This window comes from Manis pentadactyla, chromosome 11 (genome assembly GCF_030020395.1).
Source record: "Manis pentadactyla isolate mManPen7 chromosome 11, mManPen7.hap1, whole genome shotgun sequence".
Lineage (NCBI taxonomy): Eukaryota > Metazoa > Chordata > Mammalia > Pholidota > Manidae > Manis > Manis pentadactyla.
Genome location: NC_080029.1, coordinates 45,296,363 through 45,319,735, shown reverse-complemented (window position 1 = coordinate 45,319,735; position 23,373 = coordinate 45,296,363). Strand labels below are relative to the sequence as shown.

The window sequence follows — 23,373 nt, the reverse complement described above, 5'->3', positions numbered from 1 at the left end:
CGCCGGCTGCCGGGGAAAAAGCCGGTCGCTGGAGGGGAACCAAGAAGAAAGGGAGGGAGCCGGACACGGAAGTGGTGGCAGCGCCTGCGGAGCTGGTGGAAAAAGGTCCTAGCGCCGAGGGTGAGAGCTTACATAAAGGCGTCTGCCTTGTAGGACCTACATGAGGTGTAGGAGTGGCTGGGCCTCCCTTCTCCACCTCAGCTAGCACCCGGAGTGATGGCGATGACGATGGCGGCAGTTACTCGGACAGCCCCAATTAAACTGCGTTCGGAAGGGTGAGTGGGGGAAGGGTGGGCAAGGGTGGGCACTGCCTGGCCTTACCGATCCAAGTTGTGCACACATGCATCCGTATCTGCGTCCCTGAATGGGTCCAGCACCTCCTTTGGGTCCCGTTAGAGAATGAGATCTTTGAGCATCCTCTTTAGAGGAAGGTGAGATCCTTCTCAGACCTTTTATCTTGGCATCCTTCACGCCCTCACCTTGTCATTAGGTAACGGTAAAGGTTTGGAGGTTTGGTGGCGGGGGTAGGCAATCTCCGTTCGTGGTCCCTGAAAGTATGACCTGTACATTAATGCTTATTCTTTGGAACTATTCACATATATCCCTTACGAAGAAAGTAACTTGGGCTTCCCTGTTTCGACCCTACCTAAAGTTCACTAGAGTGCGTATTTAGATCTAAAAGAAGACCCAGAACTGAAATATATTGTGAAATATTTCGTCGGACCTTGCAATGTGTGCTAAGGTCTTGGCTCTTAAGTTTATGCTTTGCTTCTCTTCACGTTCTCTCCATGTTTGTAGACCGGTCTCTGACGAAAACCTTCAGAATGGTATTTTTTTGTGGTACCCACCTTCTATTCACAGTCAGACCTACTTTATGACGTGAGACGTTTTTCTGTTGTAGAGATTTCCCCTTTGTTTTTCAATCTAGTTACATTGTGAAGTTAAAAACGCACATTCAGACAAACCGTGGTATTGTTCTTACCGAGGTGGCATTGTGTAAAGGGTTGTATTGAGTGCCAGGGCTCCCAAATAGGCCTGCCAGACATTGAGGTTAAGTATATGAATGAAGAGGAAGAGTGAATGACTGAAAAATGAACCTGGGATTTAAGGAAAAATAACCAATCTACTGTTGATTTCCTACAAGAGCAAAAGATAACTGAAGTGATTCTGAGTGACCTAAATTTAATGGGAGGTCATTTGTCTTCAGACAGACTTACAATTTTTTTTACCCAAATAAATATCATTGGATAGAGTATGGGGTTCAAGATGAACTCAGAATATTCATCTCCATATTGAAAAATTATGATTTCATTGTAGTGCTATTCAGAACTCAGCGTAAGAAGATTGGAACAAGAGTTAAAGCTATAAAATGTCCAAACTATAATACCTGTAATGCCCTATGACTTTAAAACTATGAATGGGGTGTCTCCAGTTCTCTCCTTTCACTCAGTTTTAGCAATTAAGCCATTTGATTCATAGGTTAAAGAAAAATTTACAAATTTCACATGTATGAAAAGCGCTTGAGCCTTAGTCAAACAGCCTTAGGTTTTAATTTTGACTTTTATTCATTGTGTGACCTTGAATATGCATCTTCACTTTCTCTAAATGTCAGATGTCCTTAACTCTAAATGGAGATGATACCTACCTCTATCTTACTGTTATGGTATATTAGAGATGCTAATAGGTGTATAAAACTAATTGTTGTTGATGTCTCCTGTTATTAATGGAGTACTTTGGGCAGTTAATGGTTTCATTTAAAATGGAGTTTGTTTAAATCATTATTCAGTAAAATTTTTCAAATATTAAAAGATGTACTCTTGCTTTTGCTAGTGTGTTTTCACAATTCCATTTCTGTTTTCAGTCAAAAGCCTACAGGTTTTATGTCTTTGGTAAGTTTATGGTCCTGTTGAGGGAAATAGACATTCAGATAATATATGTAAGATGATAATGCAGTAATGAAATGTGTGTGACTTAAATGTTAGCAAAATTGTCTGGTTATTTAAGATAGCATAGCTTAAAAAAAAACTGTCACTGATGTGGCTGTCAAAATTTTCCAAATGGGTTTATTTATCATTAACAGTGCATGTCTCATAGGAGTGGGTAGCTGAATGAACTCCCTGAAAATAATGCCAAGGTTGCAGATTCAGTTGCAGTGAAAGGTAATCAGTTTTGCTGTGTGGTGGCCACTTACAGTAACCTTAAGCTCACAAATGTTCTCAAAGGCAACAGGGTGAGAAAATATGAATATATTACCATTCTACTAATGATAGTATTATCTACAGAAATAATATCATATAACCTTAGTTGATACAAGAGGCATATTGTATTGCCTTATGGAAGGAACTTTTAAAATGCCTTTTCAATAAAATAAAAATATGTGCTTAATTCTGTGAAAGATGTGGGGAGAGAGTGTAACAAAAACTGAGGAGAGCAGATTATTGAAAAAAATAATATTGAAGGCAGTTTAGAAATCTGAAGATTTTTCTGTTTCTGCAAGTGTTCTGAAACTTCCCAATCTATTTAATTTATCTTTGGGGTAAATAATACTTGAACATGTACAAATTTCCTAAGGTATGAAAAGTTAATACAGTAAAAGTCCTACTCCCAGCTACCCAAATCCCCTGGCTAAAAACAGCCAATATTTGATTCTTGTGTTGTTACGTTGGCAGTGGATCCTTAAAACAGCAAGACAGTTATAATCACTGTATTATTCATGAAGAAAGCAAGGCTCAGAAAGGTTGTGATTGTTCCGCGGTCACACTCCTCTCAAATGTCTGAACTAGAAATAGAACCCAGGTTTTTTACCTTCTGATTCAAGGTAGTGTACCATACTGCCTTTCCAAATTATAACTGTTGCCATAAAATTTAGAATTTAATAAAATATATCAAGACGCAAAGCAATTTTATTTAAGTCTAGAGTCACCTTATTCTAGTGTTTTAAAACTTATATAGGTAAAACTTGTTACCTGTGCTTAAATGTAAGTGTACATAATTATTATAAAGCAATGAAATGAATAATCAATCAGTTAAAAAAACACTTTGTCTACTATTTCTGTTGAAATCTATTTGTTTACTAAGTTAACTTGCATGAAACTACAAGTTTTCCATAATTAAAAGTTTGTTTATTTACACCCATATTTTTAAATAATTTAAAACTTTAAAATGTTTTTAAAAGTGAGTATTTAATATTAGGAATAATATAAAGTGCTCGGTAATATTTCATAAATGCTGAAGCCTCCTCAGCCTCAAATTTTGGAGGTATGTTTTTGTGCAGATATTCTTACATGTAACCTTTGTTTCCTCCCATTCCTTTTTCTTAATTTTGCTACTTTCCTACCTCTCATTTTTAGAAATTAGCTTATTTCACATGGAAAGTTCTGAGTAATACTAGAAGGCAGCTAATATATATTTTCATTAAGCTCAGTCTATGCTCTTTTCATGCATTTTAATCCTGGCAGTAAAAACGTGAGGCAGCTGGCATTACCCAGATTTTACAATGTGAAAACTGAAGCTAAATGAGATCTTTAAAATTAGGTAACATAGCTAGTAAGTGACAAATCCTGAATTTTAGCCCATGTTTGACAATTCAGCCCCTCACACTCTTTCACCTACACCACGCTTCATTTTCAGTATGGAATAGTGGAAAACTGTATATTGTTAATTTCTTATGAATCTTTAAAACTTTTAAGTTTTCTTTTTAAATTAAATTGCTCTTGAAGGAAAAGAAACTGCAAGGAAATAGGCCAAAATGTCTAAATTGATTACCTCTAGATAATTTAATTAGTTTTTGTCCTCCTTTTAAAACATTTTTAGTGTTCCATATATATACATATTTTTTTTTATTTATAGTCACTTTATTCAGAGTCATCAAAATAAGGACACAATCCAAATGACCTTCAGGGAGGATTGGATTACCAACCTGTGATACACCCGTAAAAAAGATAACTGCTTAGTATTAAAAATGTGCTACAGCTATATGCAACAACTTGGGTGAAACCAAAAGAATGCTGAGTGAAACAAGCAGTCTCAAAAGTTACATACTGTTCGTCCTATGAATGTGAATTCTCCACATGGCAAAACTATTACGATGAAGAAATGGGTAGTTGCCAGGGACTAGGGATTGAGCGAGGGTGTAGCTACCAAGGAATACCAGAGAGATTGGGGGAAACCATTATGTTTCTGATTGTAGCAGTGGTTACAAGAATCTAAACAAGCAACAAAATTCATGAAACCATATACCAAAAAAGGATATTAATTTTTTTAAGAGTAAGTTAAGGTACATATTAAAAGAAGTGAGGAAAATACCATAAGCTATGTTTCTGTGCTCTTTTATGAATATTTACTTCAATAGTAATTTTAACAATGAAAATTGTTACTATTTTGTTAATTACTATTATATATATTTTTTTCTATTTTGGTATCATTAATCTGTAATTACATGAGGAACATTATCTTTACTGGACTCCCCCTTCACCAAGTCCCCCTCACAAACACCATTACAGTCACTGTCCATCAGCGTAGTAAGATGCTGTAGAATCACTACTTGTCTTCTCTGTGTTGCCCATCCCTCCTTGTGCCTCCCCCCACATTATACATGCTAATCTTAATACCCCCTTTCTCCCCCGCCCTTATCCCTCCCTTCCCACCCATCATCCAGAGTCCCTTTCCCTTTGGTAACTTAGTCCATTCTTGGGTTCTGTGAGTCTGCTGCTGTTTTGTTCCTTCAGTTTTTTCTTTGTTCTTATACTCCACAGATGAGTAAAATCATTTGGTGCTTGTCTTTCTCCGCCTGGCTTATTTCACTGAGCATAATACCCTCTAGCTTCATCCATGTTGTTGCAAATGGTAGGATTTGTTTTCTTCTTATGTCTGAATAATATTCCACTGTGTATATGTACCACATCTTCTTTATCCATTCATCTACTGATGGACACTTAGGTTGCTTCCATTTCTTGGCTATTGTAAATAGTGCTGTGATAAACATAGGGGTGCATCTGTCTTTATCAAACTGGGCTGCTCTATTCTTAGGGTAAATTACTAGAAGTGAAATTCCTGGGTCAAATGGTATTTCTATTTTGAGCTTTTTGAGGAACCTCCATACTGCTTTCCATAGTGGTTGAACTAATTTACATTCCCACCAACAGTGTAGGAGGGTTCCCCTTTCTCCACAACCTCGCCAACATGTGTTGTTGTTTGTCTTTTGGATGGTAGCCATCCTTACTGGTGTGAGGTGATACCTCATTGTGGTTTTAATTTGTATTTCTCTGATGACTAGCGATGTGGAGCATCTTTTCATGTGTCTGTTGGCCATCCGAATTTCTTCTTTGGAGAACTGTCTGTTCAGCTCCTCTACCCATTTTTTAATTGGATTATTTGCTTTTTGTTTGTTGAGGTGCATGAGCTCTTTATATATTTTGGATGTCAACCCTTTATCGGATCTGTCATTTATGAATATATTCTCCCATACTGTAGGATGTCTTTTTGTTCTATTGATGATGTCCTTTGCTGTACAGAAGCTTTTCAGCTTGATATAGTCCCACTTGTTCATTTTTGCTTTTGTTTCCCTTGCCCAGGAAGATATGTTCATGAAGAAGTCGCTCATGTTTATGTCCAAGAGATTTTTACCTATGTTCTTTTCTACGAGTTTTATGGTTTCATGACTTACATTCAGGTCTTTGATCCATTTTGAATTTACTTTTGTGTATTGGGTTGGACAATGATGCAGTTTCATTCTCTTACATGTAGCTGTCCAGTTTTGCCAACACCAACTGTTGAAGAGGCTGTCATTTCCCCATTGTATGTCCATGGCTCCTTTATCGTATATTAATTGACCATATATGTTTGGGTTAATGTCTGGAGTCTCTATTCTGTTCCACTTGTCTGTGGGTCTGTTCTTGAGCCAGTACCAAATTATCTTGATTACTGTGGCTTTGTAGTAGAGCTTGAAGTTGGGGAGCGAGATCCCCCCACTTTATTCTTCCTTCTTAGGATTGCTTTGGCTATTCAGGGTCTTTTGTGGTTCCATATGAATTTTTGAGAGTGTTCCATATATTTTATAATGAGCGTATATCTTTATAATTAAAAAATTACAAATTGGAAGAAAAAAGTACTTCAATCCAATTTTATTCCTTAAAGAATTACATTGGTACATTGTAAATATTTTAGTTTCAAAGATTCTGGTAAGATCCTTCCACTTTTAGAAATCCATGTTACTACCAGTTCTTCGTTTTCTGCTTCTCCTCACTGTAGACTAAATAACCTTCAGTGATAGGTTCCTAGACATTTCTCCCTCTTTAGCTAACATGCTCAGAATATACCTTCAATGAAGTGTTAGCCCAAGTTAATGTTTCTTCTCAAATTTGTTAACACACAAAGCATTTGTATTAAGTTAAATATAGGAAACTATGGCTTAAACAAGGTTTCTTAAATGAAGTACCTCTTGGTACCTTTTGCTGAATATACATTGTAATCTTTCAGAAGGGAAGTGATTCCCAAACTTGTTTGACAAGGAAACTCCTGTTTCTTTAGAATATGTATTAACATATTTTAGAGCTAGTGTCCACAAGAGTATAGATTGGAGGACACTGGCATAAGCAAACTGCAAGTAAGCTGAGAAAGTGGGGAGAAGGGAAGGGGGGGGTACAGTAGTACTAATCAATGCTTTTTTTTTAAAATCAGTAACATGAAAAGAAATTAATTAAAATATTTACTGGAAAATGAACGTGTATTGCTTTTGTAGTAAGATAAAACATTTTTTAGTTCAGAGACTTTTCTCATATGAACAAACCAATTTTTTATATTTTTTCCTTAACATTCCAAGGAATGTATCTGTCATCTAGCATCCAGAATATTCCATTTATGGAGCCTAAATGTTTTCTAAAAATCCAACCCAAGTTATCAGACCATGGTCAAATATCAAGGACTATGACCCACAGAATCCAATTCAAATATTGCAGACTGTAATCAGAATGCTTTCAAGGAGTTTTGGCCCATACTAGCAGGTAAACTTTGGACTTACGGATTTGGTGAGGAAATTGCCAGGGCTGAATTACTACCAGAATAATAATTTATTTGTGAATTCTTTATGTAGTATTGTAAGTTATTTTTAAGAGCAAATTTGTTTTGATTTAGTATTTACATGAATTCTCATCTTAGATATACATCAAAATTGTGGATATAGTAGTTACTCAGTAAATAATTAATATATATAATAATGCTCAGTTATCTAACATCATAGAGAATACAAGTGAACTTTCCAGATAAATGAAGTTTAACCCTTTAATTACTGGCTTTTTAACACTTTTCTATAGAAATCTTGAGTTAAAATCACTTTCCTGGCCTTATTCACCAGAACAATTCATGTTACTTAAACCTTTTGTTGGTGTAGACTGGCCATATTTGATAATCATTCTGTTATGATGTCATTGCAATTGGCGGTAGATAGAACCTGGGATCAAATGGCTACTGAATATGGGAACTTACTTTCTTGGAAAAGGCTTTTATGTAAACTTGCTCTTTAGACACTTGCTCATTAAGAAATTTAAAATAAAAGATGTCACTGTGTACTCCCCAGAGCAGTGTAACTTAGCTGCCTTCATAAAAAATTAATTGTTGAATCAAGAGCCAAAGCAACCTCCTCTAGAATGATTCTTTTACTCTCTTTTAAAAAAAAATACCTCTTTTTGTGGTTACCAACAAATATCTTTGATTTGTCAGTACTCTTCAAATCAAAACTTTGTCAAATCTTTGATTCCTATACTACATAAAAATCGTAGTAAAATCAGCTCATCATTTTGTGTTTGTTCTTCTACCTCGTTTATACAGTTTGTACAAAATTCCAAGAATTAATGGTAGGCTATTTGAGTAACTCATTCAGAGTCAAAACCCTTTACTTTTTTTTCACATTGAAATTTTACATGTGTAGGCAAGATGCTAAAGTACTTTTTAAAAAGTTATCTCTAGTCATTAGAAATACAGCAATAAAAATAATTTTGCTCTCACTAAAAATTACTTTTGTTTCTTTTATTAAGAGCAATGTGACTGAATTTTTTTATTTTAAAGAATTTTGGTTTAATGAAACTTTTGGAAGAGATTAGAAAATTCTTCATGTATTTAATTGTAAAGATGTGAGAGTTTATAAATGTGATGTATTTGCATTCTTTTTTTTATTATTTTTTTTTCCCTGTTTGGGGTTTGCTTTTATTTTGTTTGCAGTTTTTTTTTTTTTTTTGAGAGGACATCTTTCATATTTATTGATCAAATGGTTGTTAACAACAATAAAATTCTGTATAGGGGACTCAATGCACAATCATTAATCAACCCCAAGCCTAATTCTCTACAGTCTCCAATCTTCTAAAGCCTAACAAACAAGTTCTTACATGGTAAACAAGTTCTTACATAGTGAATAAGTTCTTACATGGTGAACAGTGCAAGGGCAGTTATATCACAGAAACTTTTGGTTTTGATCACGCATCATGAAATATAAACAATCAGGTCAAATATGATTATTCGTTTTATTTTTATACTTGATTTATATGTGAATCCCACATTTCTCCCTTATTATTATTATTATTTTTTTTTAATAAAATGCTGAAGTGGCAGGTAGATGCAAGGTAAAGGTAGAAAACATAGTTTAGTGCTGTAAGAGGGCAAATGTAGATGATCAGTTGTGTGCCTATAGACTAAGTATTAATCCGAGCTAGACAAGGGCAACAAAACATCCATGGAGGCAGAAGATTTCTCTCAAAACGGGGGTGAGGTTCTAAGCCTCACCTCTGTTGATCCCCAATTTCTCACCTGATGGCCCCCCTGCAGCTGTGCCGGTCTTAGGTTGTTCCTCCCTTGAGGAATCTTACCCGTCTCTGGCTAACCAGTCATCTTCCGGGGCCATACAGGGAAATGTAAAGTTGGTGAGAGAGAAGCAATTTGTTTGAAAAGGTTAGCTTTTTACTTCTTTGCAAATTTATGCCCTGTGGCTTCTATGCCCAGCATTTGTCTTGAGGTATCTTTACCACTTGGAAGAATTATGATACTAGGTAATTTTGATATGAGGCATGAATTCTACTTAAGGGTTGTAATTAGGAAGGAAGAAGAAAAGCTATAGAAGTAGCAGAAGGAAGAAAACATGGGAAGATTGATTATTTCTTTGACATATCTTCTTGTAGTGTAACATAAGCATGTATAGGTTTTAAACTACTAATTAGATTGCGTGCACACATTAACATAATAGGAATACAGCTACATAACCAAAGCAGACCTACAATTACCAGCCATATCCAGTGAAACCAAGAAAACCACTTAGGCACCCTAGGCATTTGTGAAAACTTATCAATGATATGATGGCTATTCTCTAACTGAATTTGAGTAGTTTGAGGAAAATCAGACAAATTAAAACAACACATTCCTGGTAACTGTTCACATCCCATATGTTCTTTTAACAGTAGATAGTCTATAGTCGCACGATTTTGGAGCGCTGCAACTTGCACTTCTCCTAATTCTTGGTTGAGTTCCGACAGTATAGATCCAGTCAAATTTCTTGTTTTATGGTATGTACAGGCCAGCTTAGATATCTCCTTCTTCATTCCAGTGGCCAGTCCAGGAACCAATGGGATGAATGCAGCTACAACTGCAATAGCACCAGGATCTTTGTTGAAGTTTTTTGATGATCATCTTCTGGAATGACTCTTCCAGAGAATATTGATGTTGGAAGTTCTTCTTCATATCGTATCTTTATTTGTTTTCTGTGTAGCCAAATTAGGCTTTGATCCTCTGTATAAACACAAACACACCCTTTGCCCACACTTTGATATGCCCTTTATACCATTGTGAAGAACTTATTGGAGATCACCACACAGGAACTGCTTTTTTTTAAGAGAAAGGAATATTATCAGAAAAAAGTATTTCCATAGCTGATCATCTGACACCCTTTAAATGACCAAAATTAAGGATATTTAAAGCATTCATTAATTGGTGATTTGCAGTTAGTTTTATCCTATCAGGGAGTAATCCCCCTTTTCTTTCTTTTTTTTTTTTGTTATCATTAATCTACAATTACATGAAGAATATTATGTTTACTAGGCTCTCCCCAATATCAGGTCCCCTCCACAAACCCCTTTACAGTCACTGTCCATCAGCATAGCAAAATGTTATAGAGTCACTACTTGTCTTCTCTGTATTGTACAGCCCTCCCCTTTCTCCCACCCCCCCCATTATGCATGCTAATCATAATACCCCCTTTCTTCTTCCCCCCCCTTATCCCTCCCTACCAACCCATCCTCCCCAGTCCCTTTCCCTTTGGTACCTGTTAGTCCATTCTTGGGTTCTGTGATTCTGCTGCTGTTTTGTTCTTTCAGTATTTGCATTCTTTTTTGTAACAAAATTAAATAATGAAGGAAATTCTGAGTATCTTTTTTCTAAAAGGATTTCTCCATAGCATGTATTTTTAAAGCAGTTGCTTTCTTAGCAGTTAAAGTGTTACCCAGTTAAATGTTTTGTTTTGCCTATCTTTCTTAATGTATCTGTTAAGTAGCTTCTGAGAGCCACTTATCCCAGTAATCAAATTTTGAACACTGTCATTTTGTAAAAGAAAAATCCATAGCTTGTCTTAAAATTTCAAAGACTTATGACATACTTTGCCCTGAGAGAACTAGCAAACCTTGTGTGTTATAAAATTTCCATGATCATTCTGTCTAGAAAGTATTGTAAAGGTTCTCTTACTTAAGATAATATAATTCATAAATCTATTGCAGCAACATGGAAGCAGTGCTGTACACTGAAAGTGAACAAGGAAATGGAGTGGCCTGCCATCAAGTCCTCAGCTTTTTGGAACTCGCACTTTCCCTTAGGAACAGTACATCATCAGACAAGTAACCATATGACAATGAGTAATGGGAACATTGCCAACCATATATTCAATATTAATACATTTCAATTTTTCTGTTAGTCAAATGTAAGTAGAAGTTAAAGTTTCTCAATACCATGAAGACAACATTAAGTGACCTCTGGCCCATCCATATATTTATATGGTATATTTTACCAAATCAGTTTTTTGCCATAGCAGTTTACAAAAGTGGGACTTCTGAAGCATGAACTCAGTTTTCTAGCAAAAGAATAGGTATGTGAAATTTATATAAGGCTATAATTTTGAGATAGGTACAAAAAGATAACCAGTCAGAAGATGTTCTGTGCATTAACTCTTTAAGTAATATATCTGTGTATACTCTTTATTATATCTATTTATAACACTTTAATATCTTTAAGATAGATATGGAAAATTCATGTAGAGCAATGATACTTTTTACTTTATTTTATGGACACCTGCAGCATTCACACATATAAGAATAGTTAACCTAAAATCCAGATATACGTGATTGATTAGTACCTATTATATACAACTTGGTAAGTTTTGTCAAAATAAACCTATTATAGTAGCATGTAAACTTGCATAGAATAAGGCTGGAGATTAGTTTTCAGAGGGAAAATGTTAACTTGTCCTATAGTTTCATGATGTGTTGAGTTGTGGGTACATCTGGCATATTGGTCCTTTTCCACTTTGAAACATTAGTTATCCTCATGAGAGTTATATTTGCTCATAAACTTTGTAGTTAGCACTAAACTAGAGACAGAGGTATTCTGTGATCTCTTGATTCTGAACTATTTCTATAAAACTGGCTTAGGTACTTTAATAAAGTATCATACCTATCATTTGTTTCTTTTAAAAAAGAAGAAAAAACATTAACATTTTTTGAGTACTTAGTACATTTAGGATCTGAGCTGAGTACTTTGCATACATTATTTCATTTAATCCTCAATAGCCCAATGAAATAGATAGCATCAGTGTCTCCACTTTTACAGATGAAGAAACTGAGGTTTCAAGGTCATACAGCTCGTATGAAATCAACTGGACTCAAGCTGTATTTCTAATGCCTGCCCTCACTGTGCTGTGAACTGCATCCTTGTCATATAGTTGTATAGAGATACTGAAAATGTTAAAATGGTTACTGCTGGGTGGTAGGATGATGGATAGTTTTTGCTTTTTTCTTCATAACTCAACTTATTTTGAATTTTTCATGGTGAGTATCAGTTACTGTTATTTTTATTTATGTTCATCAAAATGATATGTGCCCCTAGATTAAAAATTAAGCTAAAAAGCTTAGCTAAGCTAAGAAGTACTGTAGTCTTCCCCAGCCCATCCCAAAGGCAACCGCTTTCAAATCTTGTAACTTTTTTTGATACTTACCTTCATATTTCTATTATATAAATGTTCACTGCTGAGTCAGCTTTTTTACAATTTAATTCTCTTATATAAATTGATTTTTTTCTGTTATCAACATTTTTTTTTTCCATTTGTCTTATCAACTGAATCTTCTGGAAGTCAATGTTTTGTTTTGTTTTTTCCCCCTCAAGGTCTTCCACTTTTGGAGCCTTATATCCTTGTCTGGTTATATAGACTAGTTGCTCCAGGTACCTGGCTGGCTGGACAGTTCCCTTCTTCATCATCCCAGGAATTCACATTTTCTGTCCCCCGAGTTAAATGGCTTGTTTCCTGTGCTGCATCCTTTGTATTAATTTTTGAAGAGCACATCCTCCAATGTGAGATAAAATTGTTGATACTTTGTACATCTGATAATTTATTTCTTCATATTTGATTGATAGTTTGGCTGCTTATCTCATCAAGATTGGAAACTAGCCTCTAGCTTCCAGTGTTACTTAATGTTGAGAAACTAGATGCCATATATATTTATAGTCCTTTGATTGTGACTTTTTTCCCTCAGGAAGACTTTATTTTTTATTTTTTTGGCTTGGTTACTTTTATTTATTTCATTGTGGTAAGAACACTTAACATGAGATCCACCCTCTTAACAAATTTATAAGCATACAGTATTGTTGCCTATAAAGTAGGAAGACTGTATCTCTTCTCTATCTCTAGGGTTCCAAAATTTTAGAATAATATAGATTGATTTGTATTTTTCTCCCCATTGTGCTGGTACTCAGCTCTTACAGTATGGGAGCTTCTATCCTTCAGTTCTAGGAAATTTTCTAATGTAGTTTCTTTTATAATCGTCATCCTCCCCATTTTGTTATTTTCTGTGAAATACCTATATTGATCCTATAGTTTTCTTACCTTTTATGTCCTGTTAACAGTTTTCCCCCTATTTCCTGTTATTTCCTCAACTTAACTTCCAACTTCCCTATTGGATACTTTACTTCTGCAATCATACTTTTAATTTCCAAAGCTTTCTTTATTTTCTGATTGTCCCGACCTCCTCTCACTCATTTGTAGGTGGAGTATCTTCTCTTAACTTACAAGAAATCAGTTTTATAGCCTGCTCCTTTCATGGGTACTGTTTTCTCCTAAGTTCTTTATGTTTTAGTCTGTTCTTTATATTAAAGGCTTTCCTCAAAAGCCTGATGACCTATGGCTATTCATATTCTAGAGCGAATGAAGCCCAACAGTGCTGTCTGAAAGCTGTCTGAGTAGCCAGGGCTTCTGGACTGGTGAGTGCCATTGCATCCTTAGGTGGCCTTTCAGCTTTTTATTGAAGGGTTCCCAGATACCAGCATCTGTCTTTTCTCTTTGACCATTCCATTTCTCCAGCAAGTATCTTCCAGTCTCCTATTAGATGTAAGTCTGACTGCTGTAGTTCTAGGAGCTGAATGGAAGAAGGGAACAAGGGACTTTTATTGTTATTTTTTTTCCCAAACCTCCTACCCTCACTGTGTCTGGTATCCAAACTCGAGTCTTTGATTCAGATTCTTGAAAAAATGAATATCCCATCTCTTCTTTGTGGGAGTAAGAACTGGAGAGATCTAACTGCATTTAAGCATATTTTCAACCTACCTCCCCATTTTCCACCCAGACTTTCTGCTGCACCTGGTACCTGTGGGTCCTAGACTTTGCCTGCTCTGTTGGCTCTGTCCTTATTCCATGTCACCCCTGTGCCTGGTGTCACCTACCTCTCCACTGTTGAGTTAGTTATTGCTCCTCTGTTCATTTTCTCTCCTCATATTTTGTGACTCGGGTTATAGATGTCTACTTTTATTGAAGATGAGGTTTTAATATTTATTTCTCCTTGTTTTGGGTTAACTTCTGTGAAAAGGATGGGACAAAAAATTTTCGCTCGCCATTTTCAAACCAGACAGTTACTTCTTTTATATTCAGAAAAAAACAAAAAGCTGTTTTCCTTTCAAAGGGAAATCAAGTTATACTATTCATTAAGAAAGTTGGTAATGCAAAGGAGCAGTGATTATAACTAAAGGAAGAATTAAGAGACTTGGTTGTTTTTCAAGGTAGAGAGAAATTGAAGCAGTTCCTAGTAAAGGTAGGATTGTCATTAAGGACAGACTTTAGCCTCTGGTGTAGAAGTAAATGACACAATTTAGAGATAGCAAGGAGGCAAGATGAGGAAGCTCACACCCCGGGAGTAAAGTTGGTCACTGAGTTAAACTGCTATTGGTATTTTTTCAGTAATAAAATCACCCGCTATTTTGAACTTCAGATGATGTCTTTTTTTCACGTTATCATACTGAATTAAAAAGTTGAAATTATGTAGTATTAACAAAAAATATCTTCTAGGGGCTCCTTTATTATTATTTTCATCTTGAAAATATATTAAAGTGTAAGCACTTACACAGTAACAAGCATCTCTTCTCTAATCAATGACTATATTCTTCAGCTTACTTTTTTGCTTCTCATTTAGTTTTGTTCAGTGGAATTTACTTGAACAGCTAAAGTGTACTGTTGAAAATACAGCAAAAGCATACTGTTTGGTGCACTAGGTGTTTTTTAAAAATTAGATTAAAATATTTTTCCCTATGTATTTTAAATGATTACATACCAGTGAGCTCACTAAATCAAATTTAAAAGTATAATCATCAGATGCTATTCAGTGTCGAGAAATGAAGTACTGTATAAGGCAAGTCAGTATCATTAGTTCACGTTTTTCAGCACTTGCTGGTCATATTTGCCACTGCAGATACTTGTTTCAAACATTACTGCTTTGAAAATGGATTCAGAGGGCTCTAAACATTTACTTGACTGTTTGGATTGTTAATGATCCTCTGATATAATCAGAATGTTGAATGTGGCTGATTTTCTCAGTCACAAAATTCAACTTTGATTTGCAAAATATTTGATATTATATAATCCCTCTCCCTAATTCTGGGCTTAAATCTTATGCCACCTAAGAATTGTTAAGTAAATTCCCTCTATAACCAATCATTACTATTAGTCTTAATAAAACTCATGATTTTACATTGTAAATTCTAGTATGTCTAGCCAATTTCATAAAAAAGGCATTGCCTTTTGGAAATTTGCCCATTTTTTCAAAATTACCAAGAAGAATACAAAGGAGTATGTGTGTGTTTGAAATACCTAAGTTTTTATTCAATTCCTTATTTTCTAAAAACTGCCTAGACTGATGGTGAAGTTGACCAGTTATTGAAATGAGTTGACAAAATTGCATTGGAAATGCTTGCAAGGTACTCCTACTGTTCAGTGGTGATTTTTAATTTAATTTTAACAGCTTTTATAACTTAAAACTTTTTATTTTCAGGCAATAGGAAATAAAACAAGCAGACGGAAGTGTGAGAACTAGATAGGGTAGTGTTCCTCAAATACCAGTTCATAGGACGAAGAATTCACTGGTCTATTGTGAAATTAAAAATAAGAGGAGAGATCAGCATAAGATGTAACCTCAATAATAGCAATTGTTACATTTCAAGCATATATTTTGGCTGAGGGAAGAGGCTTTGCTTTTTCTAAATCACACTGAAAATTAGCTACAGCAAAGGAAGTCAGATTCTTGACTCTGTGACACTATGAGATTATTAGTATACATAATTTTTTTCTTTGGCATTTCTCTGATTACTATAGGACTATTTTTATTTATTTCTTTATCTTCTCCTGCATTCAAATTCTTCCTCAGGAAACACATGCTACTTTTTTTTTTAAGGTATCATTGATATACACTCTGTGAAGGTTTCACAAGAAAAACAATGTGGTTATTACATTGACCCTTATTGAGTTCCCCCCCCATACCCATTGCAGTCACTGTCCATCAGTGTAGTAAGATGCCACAAGTCCCTATTTGTCTTCTCTGAGCTACACTGTATTCCCCGTGACCTCATACACACCATGTACAACAATTATGATAACCCACAATCCCCTTCTCCCTCCCTCCCTACCTGCCCTCCCCCACCCCTCCCCTTTGGTAACCACTAGTCCGTTCTTGGAGTCTGTGAGTCTGCTGTTATTTTGTTCCTTCAGTTTTGATTCATTGTTATACTCCACAAATGAGGAAAATCATTTGGTATTTGTCTTTCTCTGCCTGACTTATTTCACTGAGCATAATACTGTCTAGCTCCATTCATGTTGTTGCAAATGGTAGGATTGTTTCTTTCTTATGGCTGAATAGTATTCCATTGTGTATATGTACCACATCTTCTTTATCCATTCACCTACTACTGAGGGACACTTAGGTTGCTCCCATATCCTGGCTATTGTAAATAGTGCTGCAATAAACATAGGGGTGCATATGTCTTTTTGAATCTGACAAGTTGTTTTCTTGGGGTAAATTCCTAGGAGTGGAATTCCAGGGTCAAATGGTATTTCTATTTTTAGTTTTTTGAGGAGCCTCCATATTGCTTTCCACAATGGTTGAACTAGTTTACATTCCCACCAGCAATGTAGGAGGGTTCCCCTTTCTTTGCGTCCTCGCCAGCATTTGTTGTTCCTAGTGTTTTCTATGTTGGCCATCCTAACTGGTGTGAGGTGATACATTGTGGTTTTAATTTGCATTTCCCTAATGATTAGTGATGTGGAGCATCTTTTCATGTGTCTGTTGGCCATCTGAATTTCTTCTTTGGAGAAGTGTCTGTTCATATCCTCTGCCCATTTTTTAATCATGTTATTTGCTTTTTAGGTGTTGAGATGTGTGAGTTCTTTATATATTTTGGATGTTAACCCCTTGTCGGATATGTCATTTACAAATATATTCTCCCATACTGTAGGGTGCCTTTTTGCTCTGCTGATGGTGTCCTTTGCTGTACTCAAGCTTTTTAGCTTGATGTAGTCCCATTGTTTATTTTTGATTTTGTTTTCCTTGCCCAAGGAGATGCATTCAGGAAAAAGTTGCTCGTGTTTATGTTCAAGAGATTTTTGCCTGTGTTTTCTTCTAAGGGTTTTATGGTTTCATGGCTTACATTCAGGTCTTTGATCCATTTTGAGTTTACTTTTGTGTATGGGGTTAGACAATAATCTGGAAGAATATGGAATGCTTCATGAATTTGTGTGTCATCCTTCCGTAGAGGCCATGCTAATCTTCTCTCTATTGTTCCAATTTTAGTATATGTGCTGCCAAAGTGAGCACAGTATATGTAATATTTAAGTGAGATTATCTTGGAACTGCCTTCCAGCATATCCAGTACTCTGTCTTTTTTCATGTACTAATTATCCTTTTTCATCTTGTATCTAATTGGGTCTTGATATATAAACTATATAATATGAATGACAAATAATAAATGATTTCTTTTTTCCTTAGATACATCCAGAACGTGCCCAGAAGAAACTTCCTGCCAGAAAAACTGAAAAAGCAGTATTTATAACATTGGGATTTGTGGATAATTTGTTAAAATGGCAGAAAGTAGTGAAAACAATTGTAAAAATGTAGATGTAAGGCCCAAAACTAGTCGGAGTAGAAGTGCTGACAGAAAGGACGGTTATGTGTGGAGTGGAAAGAAGTTATCTTGGTCAAAAAAGAGTGAAAGTTATTCTGATGCGGAAATTGTGAATGCTGTAGAGAAAACTGAAGTTCCTCTAAGGAGCCGAGAACGGAAGCACAGCTGCTCATCCATCGAGTTGGATTTAGACCATTCTTGTGGGCATAGATTTTTAGGCCGATCTCTTAAACAAAAACTGCAGGATGCTGTTGGGCAGTGTTTTCCCATAAAAAATTGTAGTAGTCGACACTCTTCAGGGCTTCCATCTAAAAGAAAAATTCATATCAGTGAACTCATGCTAGATAAGTGTCCTTTCCCACCTCGATCAGATTTAGCCTTTAGGTGGCATTTTATTAAACAACACACTGCTCCTATAAGTCCCAAATCAGATGACTGGATAGCCACAGACTTGTCTCAGAGTGAATTGAGGGATGGTCAGCTAAAACAAAGAAACGTGGAAGAAGAGAGAAACTGTTTCTCACATACCAATGTTCAGCCCTGTGTCATAACCACCAACAGTGCTTCGTGTAGAAGTGGTCCTGTCACTGGCTCTTTGATGAACCTTATTTCAAATAATAGTATAGAAGATAGTGATATGGATTCAGATGATGAAATTATAACACTTTGCACAAGTTCCAGAAAAAGAAACAAACCCAAATGGGAAATGGATGAAGAAATCCTGCAGTTGGAAACACCTCCTAAGTATCATACCCAGATTGATTATGTCCACTGTCTTGTACCAGACCTCCTTCAGATCAATAACAATCCATGTTATTGGGGAGTTATGGATAAATATGCAGCTGAAGCTCTACTAGAAGGAAAACCAGAGGGTACCTTTTTACTTCGAGACTCAGCACAGGAAGACTATTTATTCTCTGTTAGTTTTAGACGCTATAGTCGTTCTCTTCATGCTAGAATTGAACAATGGAATCACAACTTTAGCTTTGATGCACATGATCCTTGTGTCTTCCATTCTCCTGACATTACTGGGCTCCTAGAACATTATAAGGACCCAAGTGCCTGTATGTTCTTTGAACCACTTTTATCCACTCCTTTAATTCGGACTTTCCCCTTCTCCCTGCAACATATATGCAGAACAGTTATTTGTAACTGTACAACTTATGATGGCATTGATGCCCTTCCAATTCCTTCTTCTATGAAATTATATCTGAAGGAATATCACTATAAATCAAAAGTCAGAGTACTTAGGATTGATGCACCAGAACAACGATGCTAGGAAAGGCTAGGAACACGGGGATGATTGCATACATATTTTCAGTTAATATTTTATTTTTCTTATTATGCCACTTTGAATTTTTCTACAAGGGCAGTTAAGTCTGAAATAAACTTCTGCCCTAAATTTTACTTCCAGATTAGTTTATTTTTCTTATGATACACTAATTGTTTAAGGTTACATTCTAGGAGTTAATGGATATTTATGGCCAGGTGTTTAGTTTTTTATTTTACCATGTAGATTGTATACTTTCCTTTTCTTAATTGTAATTTGCATATGCTCCAGGGATATTTGTTATTTGGTAGGCGCTGCAAACACAGTTAAATAATCTATTTCATACCTTGCTTTAAAAATAATCCTCTGTCCTTTCATACCTGTAAAATGCTTTCTTAGCCTATGTCATTGGTATTTCTGCACATATTAAATAGTTTCCCCAGTCCCTCCTACAGAGTTGCTTTAAATATATTCAATAAGCTGAGTGTTCACCATCCATACTAATGTAACTGACTTTTGTAATTTACTGATTGGGATATCAAAGGTGATATGATAACTTAAAATCAAACTTGATATGTTTTCATTTTAAATATTACTTATAAATCTGGAGTACTAAATTTGAATGAACAAATGAAAATGTGATATTTTAGAGGTGAACTTATTCTACTGTGCGGTATGGTTATTTGTTCTTGAACAGAACTTCCTCTCAACCTGGAAGAATTACCATCTTCAGAACATAAATATTGTTCCTTTCTCACTGGACACTTTAAAAGAAATGATAATATTATTTGTAACTAGTATTTACTAAAGTACTTAAGCAACTGTAGGGTTTTTCTGTATTTATGACTATTGCTTCTACTTAGCCCTTTTATAGAAACTGAGCCTGTTAACTTTGGGCCATACTGCAGTTTATTAACAGCTACAAATTTCCATTGGTAACCAAAGAATACCTAAGTAGTTTTCACTATTTTAAATTGAGCTTAAATAAAGATTCAAGAAGTTAAATGTAGAGTTCAGTATTCAGGAAGCTTAATACTGTTTTTAATCTTAAGGTTTCAAATAATCGTACCTTCAGAATTAATGTGTCTTTGTGACTCAAAAAAAAAACATTTTGAGGGCTATATGACTTAATGCCATACTGAATATAGTACCAGGCACCCAGTATAATATTTTCAATTTACTATACCAACAACGGGGAAGCATTTATAGAAACATCATTATCCCAATACTAAAGTAAATCGAGTGATACCTTTACAACTCCTTTTTTAAAGAATCAATGAATAATGAATTTTCTAGATGGTCGTTTCTTTTGGTAAACTGTTCACCCCTTTGTACAAATTGGCATTTTTAATATAGTAAATTGAGTTACTGATGCTACTTTAGCTCTAGTAGGATGCTGTTTTTACTTGGATTGAAAGACATGTGACTCAAATTTTCAAGTTAGAAGAGATGTCTCTTGAAGTATCATTGCTTTTATGTTGAAGTAGCATTTCACTTTACTCCAGTTCTGCTGTTAACATAAAGATGGCATATTTCAGTAACATTTAAAATGAATTTTCAGCAATTATCACAAAATTAAACCAAGAAAATCCTTACCTTTATCTTCTAGCATTTTTTTTTTCTCAGTGATCTCACGATTGTCTTGGTACCAGTGAGGGGTAACTACTCAAATGGCACCTCTCTTTGCAGTGATGAGGCTCAGGATATCATAACACCAGTATCAGGGTAAATATCTCTTCTAAAGATATTTCCCTTTTACAAAAATAGAAAAGTTTCATACTACCTCATCTTTATTGTGACGCTTTTGTAGATCACTGAGAAGCTTATCTTATTAATCAATATAACACTAAATATCCATCTTTGGTGAAAGAAAATTAATAGTATGGTAAGACTCTACCCACGATTATAGGTTTTTTATCAGAATTTGATAATGAAACTTTCTGTTTCTGTGAAACAATTATTTTAAATATTTTTCTTTTAAAAATAATTTTTTATCAGCACAGAAAAACCCAAGGATGACTAGCTAATGAATATTCTATTAAAGGGTAATTTTATAAAGAGAAATGAAATAGAATTATGTTGTCTTTTATAATGATAAAAATTAGTGTTTATATGAAAACCATGATCTAAGTAGCTTTTCATATATTCAAACTGGTTGCTTGTGATATATATTCTCTGGCTTTCTTATTTTTTCAAGGTATTAATAGCTGTTAACATTTTCAAAGTACTGTCATATATATAGCATTGAAGTAAGTATATATCTAATAAAAGAGCAAGGAAGACTCATTTACTCTGAAATTGTATTTTTCCTTTGGTATTTGCTAAAGTGAAAAGAAATGGAATGTAGAAATATAAAGACTTGGGAAGGGAATTGTTTACCATGAAAGAAAAAGAAAAAAGAGTAATAATAAATAAAATTTTTAAAGCATTTAGGGATTGAAATTTTAAAAGGTTAACCCATTTCTGAGTGACTTTGTGAAGACACATTTGGAAGAGAATCTAGTATTAAGAGACTAGTATCTTTATAAAAATTATAAGAAATGTGATTATTGGAATATTCAAGTAAAATAAGTAAGTTTTGAGAGGTACAATTAGGGAAGATATAAATATATCTAAATATAAATTTTGTAACTCTAATTTGGACATCGGGAGCATTTGAAAAGTGTAAATTCCAGAGTCAAAAATGCATTCAGCATGGTGGAAATGTGTAGTGTTTACTGGCTAGAAAGGATGGGGCTGAAAGAAACAAGATAAAATATTAAAATTAAGAATGTAGGCATTACCTCAGGGAAAAGCCTTGACAGTGAAGGGAACTACTTAATCGCTAATAGCTAGTCTGGACCAGACACTTAACTGCTTTGGGAATCATCCTGCACTAATCAAGAAATAAACTTGACTTTTATATTTCTCTGTGAAGCTTTTCAGGACATACCCCACCTCCTCTTGCCTTTTTTTTTTTTTTAAGCTACAGCATCTTGATTCATACTGCCATTCCTGAAATACCCCAAATGGATTTTTTTTAGGATCCTTGAGTGTTTTTGTATGAAGAATCATGTGATCTTTCTAAAACCATGTCATTCAGTTAAATAATTCATAGAGGGAATGGTTTAATTTAAAGGAGGCCCTAATAGGAAGAAGATTAAAGGAAGCTTTTAGTCAGCCTGTGGCTAGATTTATTGATTTAGTGATCAGACCTGTGTTCTTTCCTGAATTTCAGCTAATGGCAAACTGTGGTCAAAGAATGGCTTTCAGCAAAGTTTTGACTTATAAATAATATAAAGAATGTCTTAGTAATTAGAAATCCTTTAAAGAGCAAATGTGGCAAATAGGACTCATATCATTATACAAATTCCATTTCTTTTTATAAGAAAAACACAAACCATTATCATTTATTCATGAGCCAAAGCCATTAAGAAGAAAAATCAAGTTATCAGCTTCCTGTCTCACTGAAGTTTGGATCATTTTATAGATCCATGTAATAGCTTCCTTCCTATGAAACAAAAACCTTGAGACCTAGCTCTTATAAATAAATTCTTAGTTTTATTAAACAATTTTTGGGGTCAGTTTTAGCTCTAAACAAAGCCAAATAGGTTATACATTAATTTTGGTAAAGCAAGTGTCACAGGAAAGCAGACTTAATTATAAGGTATTCCTGGAGACAATATAAGAAAAATAACGTTTAGATGTAAAATAGCCTGTGTGTTAGGTCTTAATGCCCAAGTGAATAAAAGGTTTTAAGCAGATTATTGTTTCTACTTCAGAAAAAAAATCTTTATAGTTTTGATTCTAACATAATCAGTTTTACATTCATTTTTATTTCAAAAGAATGAATAGCACAAAGGGTTCTTTTCTGTTTTAATGACCTACTACAAATGAGTAATGCTATAAGAATGTACAAGACTCCTGTATGTATTCTAATACATTAAGATATTGGACACAAAATGAAGGTAACTTGAAATTGATAGGTTTCTAAGTAGAAGAAATATAGACTAATGGATAAAACCCAATGGAAAGATATTTAGGGCACATGAGTCCTACTTCAAATAAATTAGAAATCGTATTTCAAATATATTTTTAATTTCCTTTTTAATTTTGAGTACATTTACTCAATCCTAAGTCTTCTTTGCCTTCATTTCCTAACATAGAAAACATAGGTAATACATGTCACTTCTTGAAGGTCAATTCTTCACTTAGAGGACTCTTGGAGCATACTTGAAAATCATTTCCTGTACAGCTCTTAAATACTAACGTGATGATAGGTTTTCAAAGTATCCCCTTAGAAAACACTACAGATTTTTTAGTCTGTATTAGGCTTTCTTGGCTTGATTTGACAAAGTACTATTTGAATTTATGGTTTGGACTCTGCAATTAGATGAACAATTGCAATTTCCTCCTACGCTTAATAAGGTTTATCTAAGATTGATATT

At 34.7% G+C, this 23,373-nt stretch overlaps 1 protein-coding gene and 1 non-coding gene across 2 annotated transcripts; one reads left to right on the top strand and one right to left on the bottom strand.

The window, feature by feature from the left end:
- The first annotated feature begins 12 nt into the window (after window positions 1-12).
- SOCS4 (suppressor of cytokine signaling 4) lies at window positions 13-22,263 on the top strand. Its single transcript, XM_036918490.2, has 2 exons — window positions 13-275; window positions 17,541-22,263. The coding sequence occupies exon 2, from the start codon at window positions 17,633-17,635 to the stop codon at window positions 18,953-18,955; it is 1,323 nt and encodes a 440-aa protein (XP_036774385.1). The 5' UTR covers window positions 13-275; window positions 17,541-17,632; the 3' UTR covers window positions 18,956-22,263.
- Window positions 17,263-17,369, bottom strand: LOC118929474 (U6 spliceosomal RNA). Its single transcript, XR_005031587.1, has one exon. It is a non-coding gene; the product is annotated as a U6 spliceosomal RNA (small nuclear RNA).
- Window positions 22,264-23,373: the final 1,110 nt, after the last annotated feature.

Excerpts from the sequence above, each read along its gene's own strand:
- SOCS4 (XM_036918490.2), top strand. The coding sequence starts at position 17,633 with ATGGCAGAAAGTAGTGAAAACAATTGTAAAAATGTAGATGTAAGGCCC.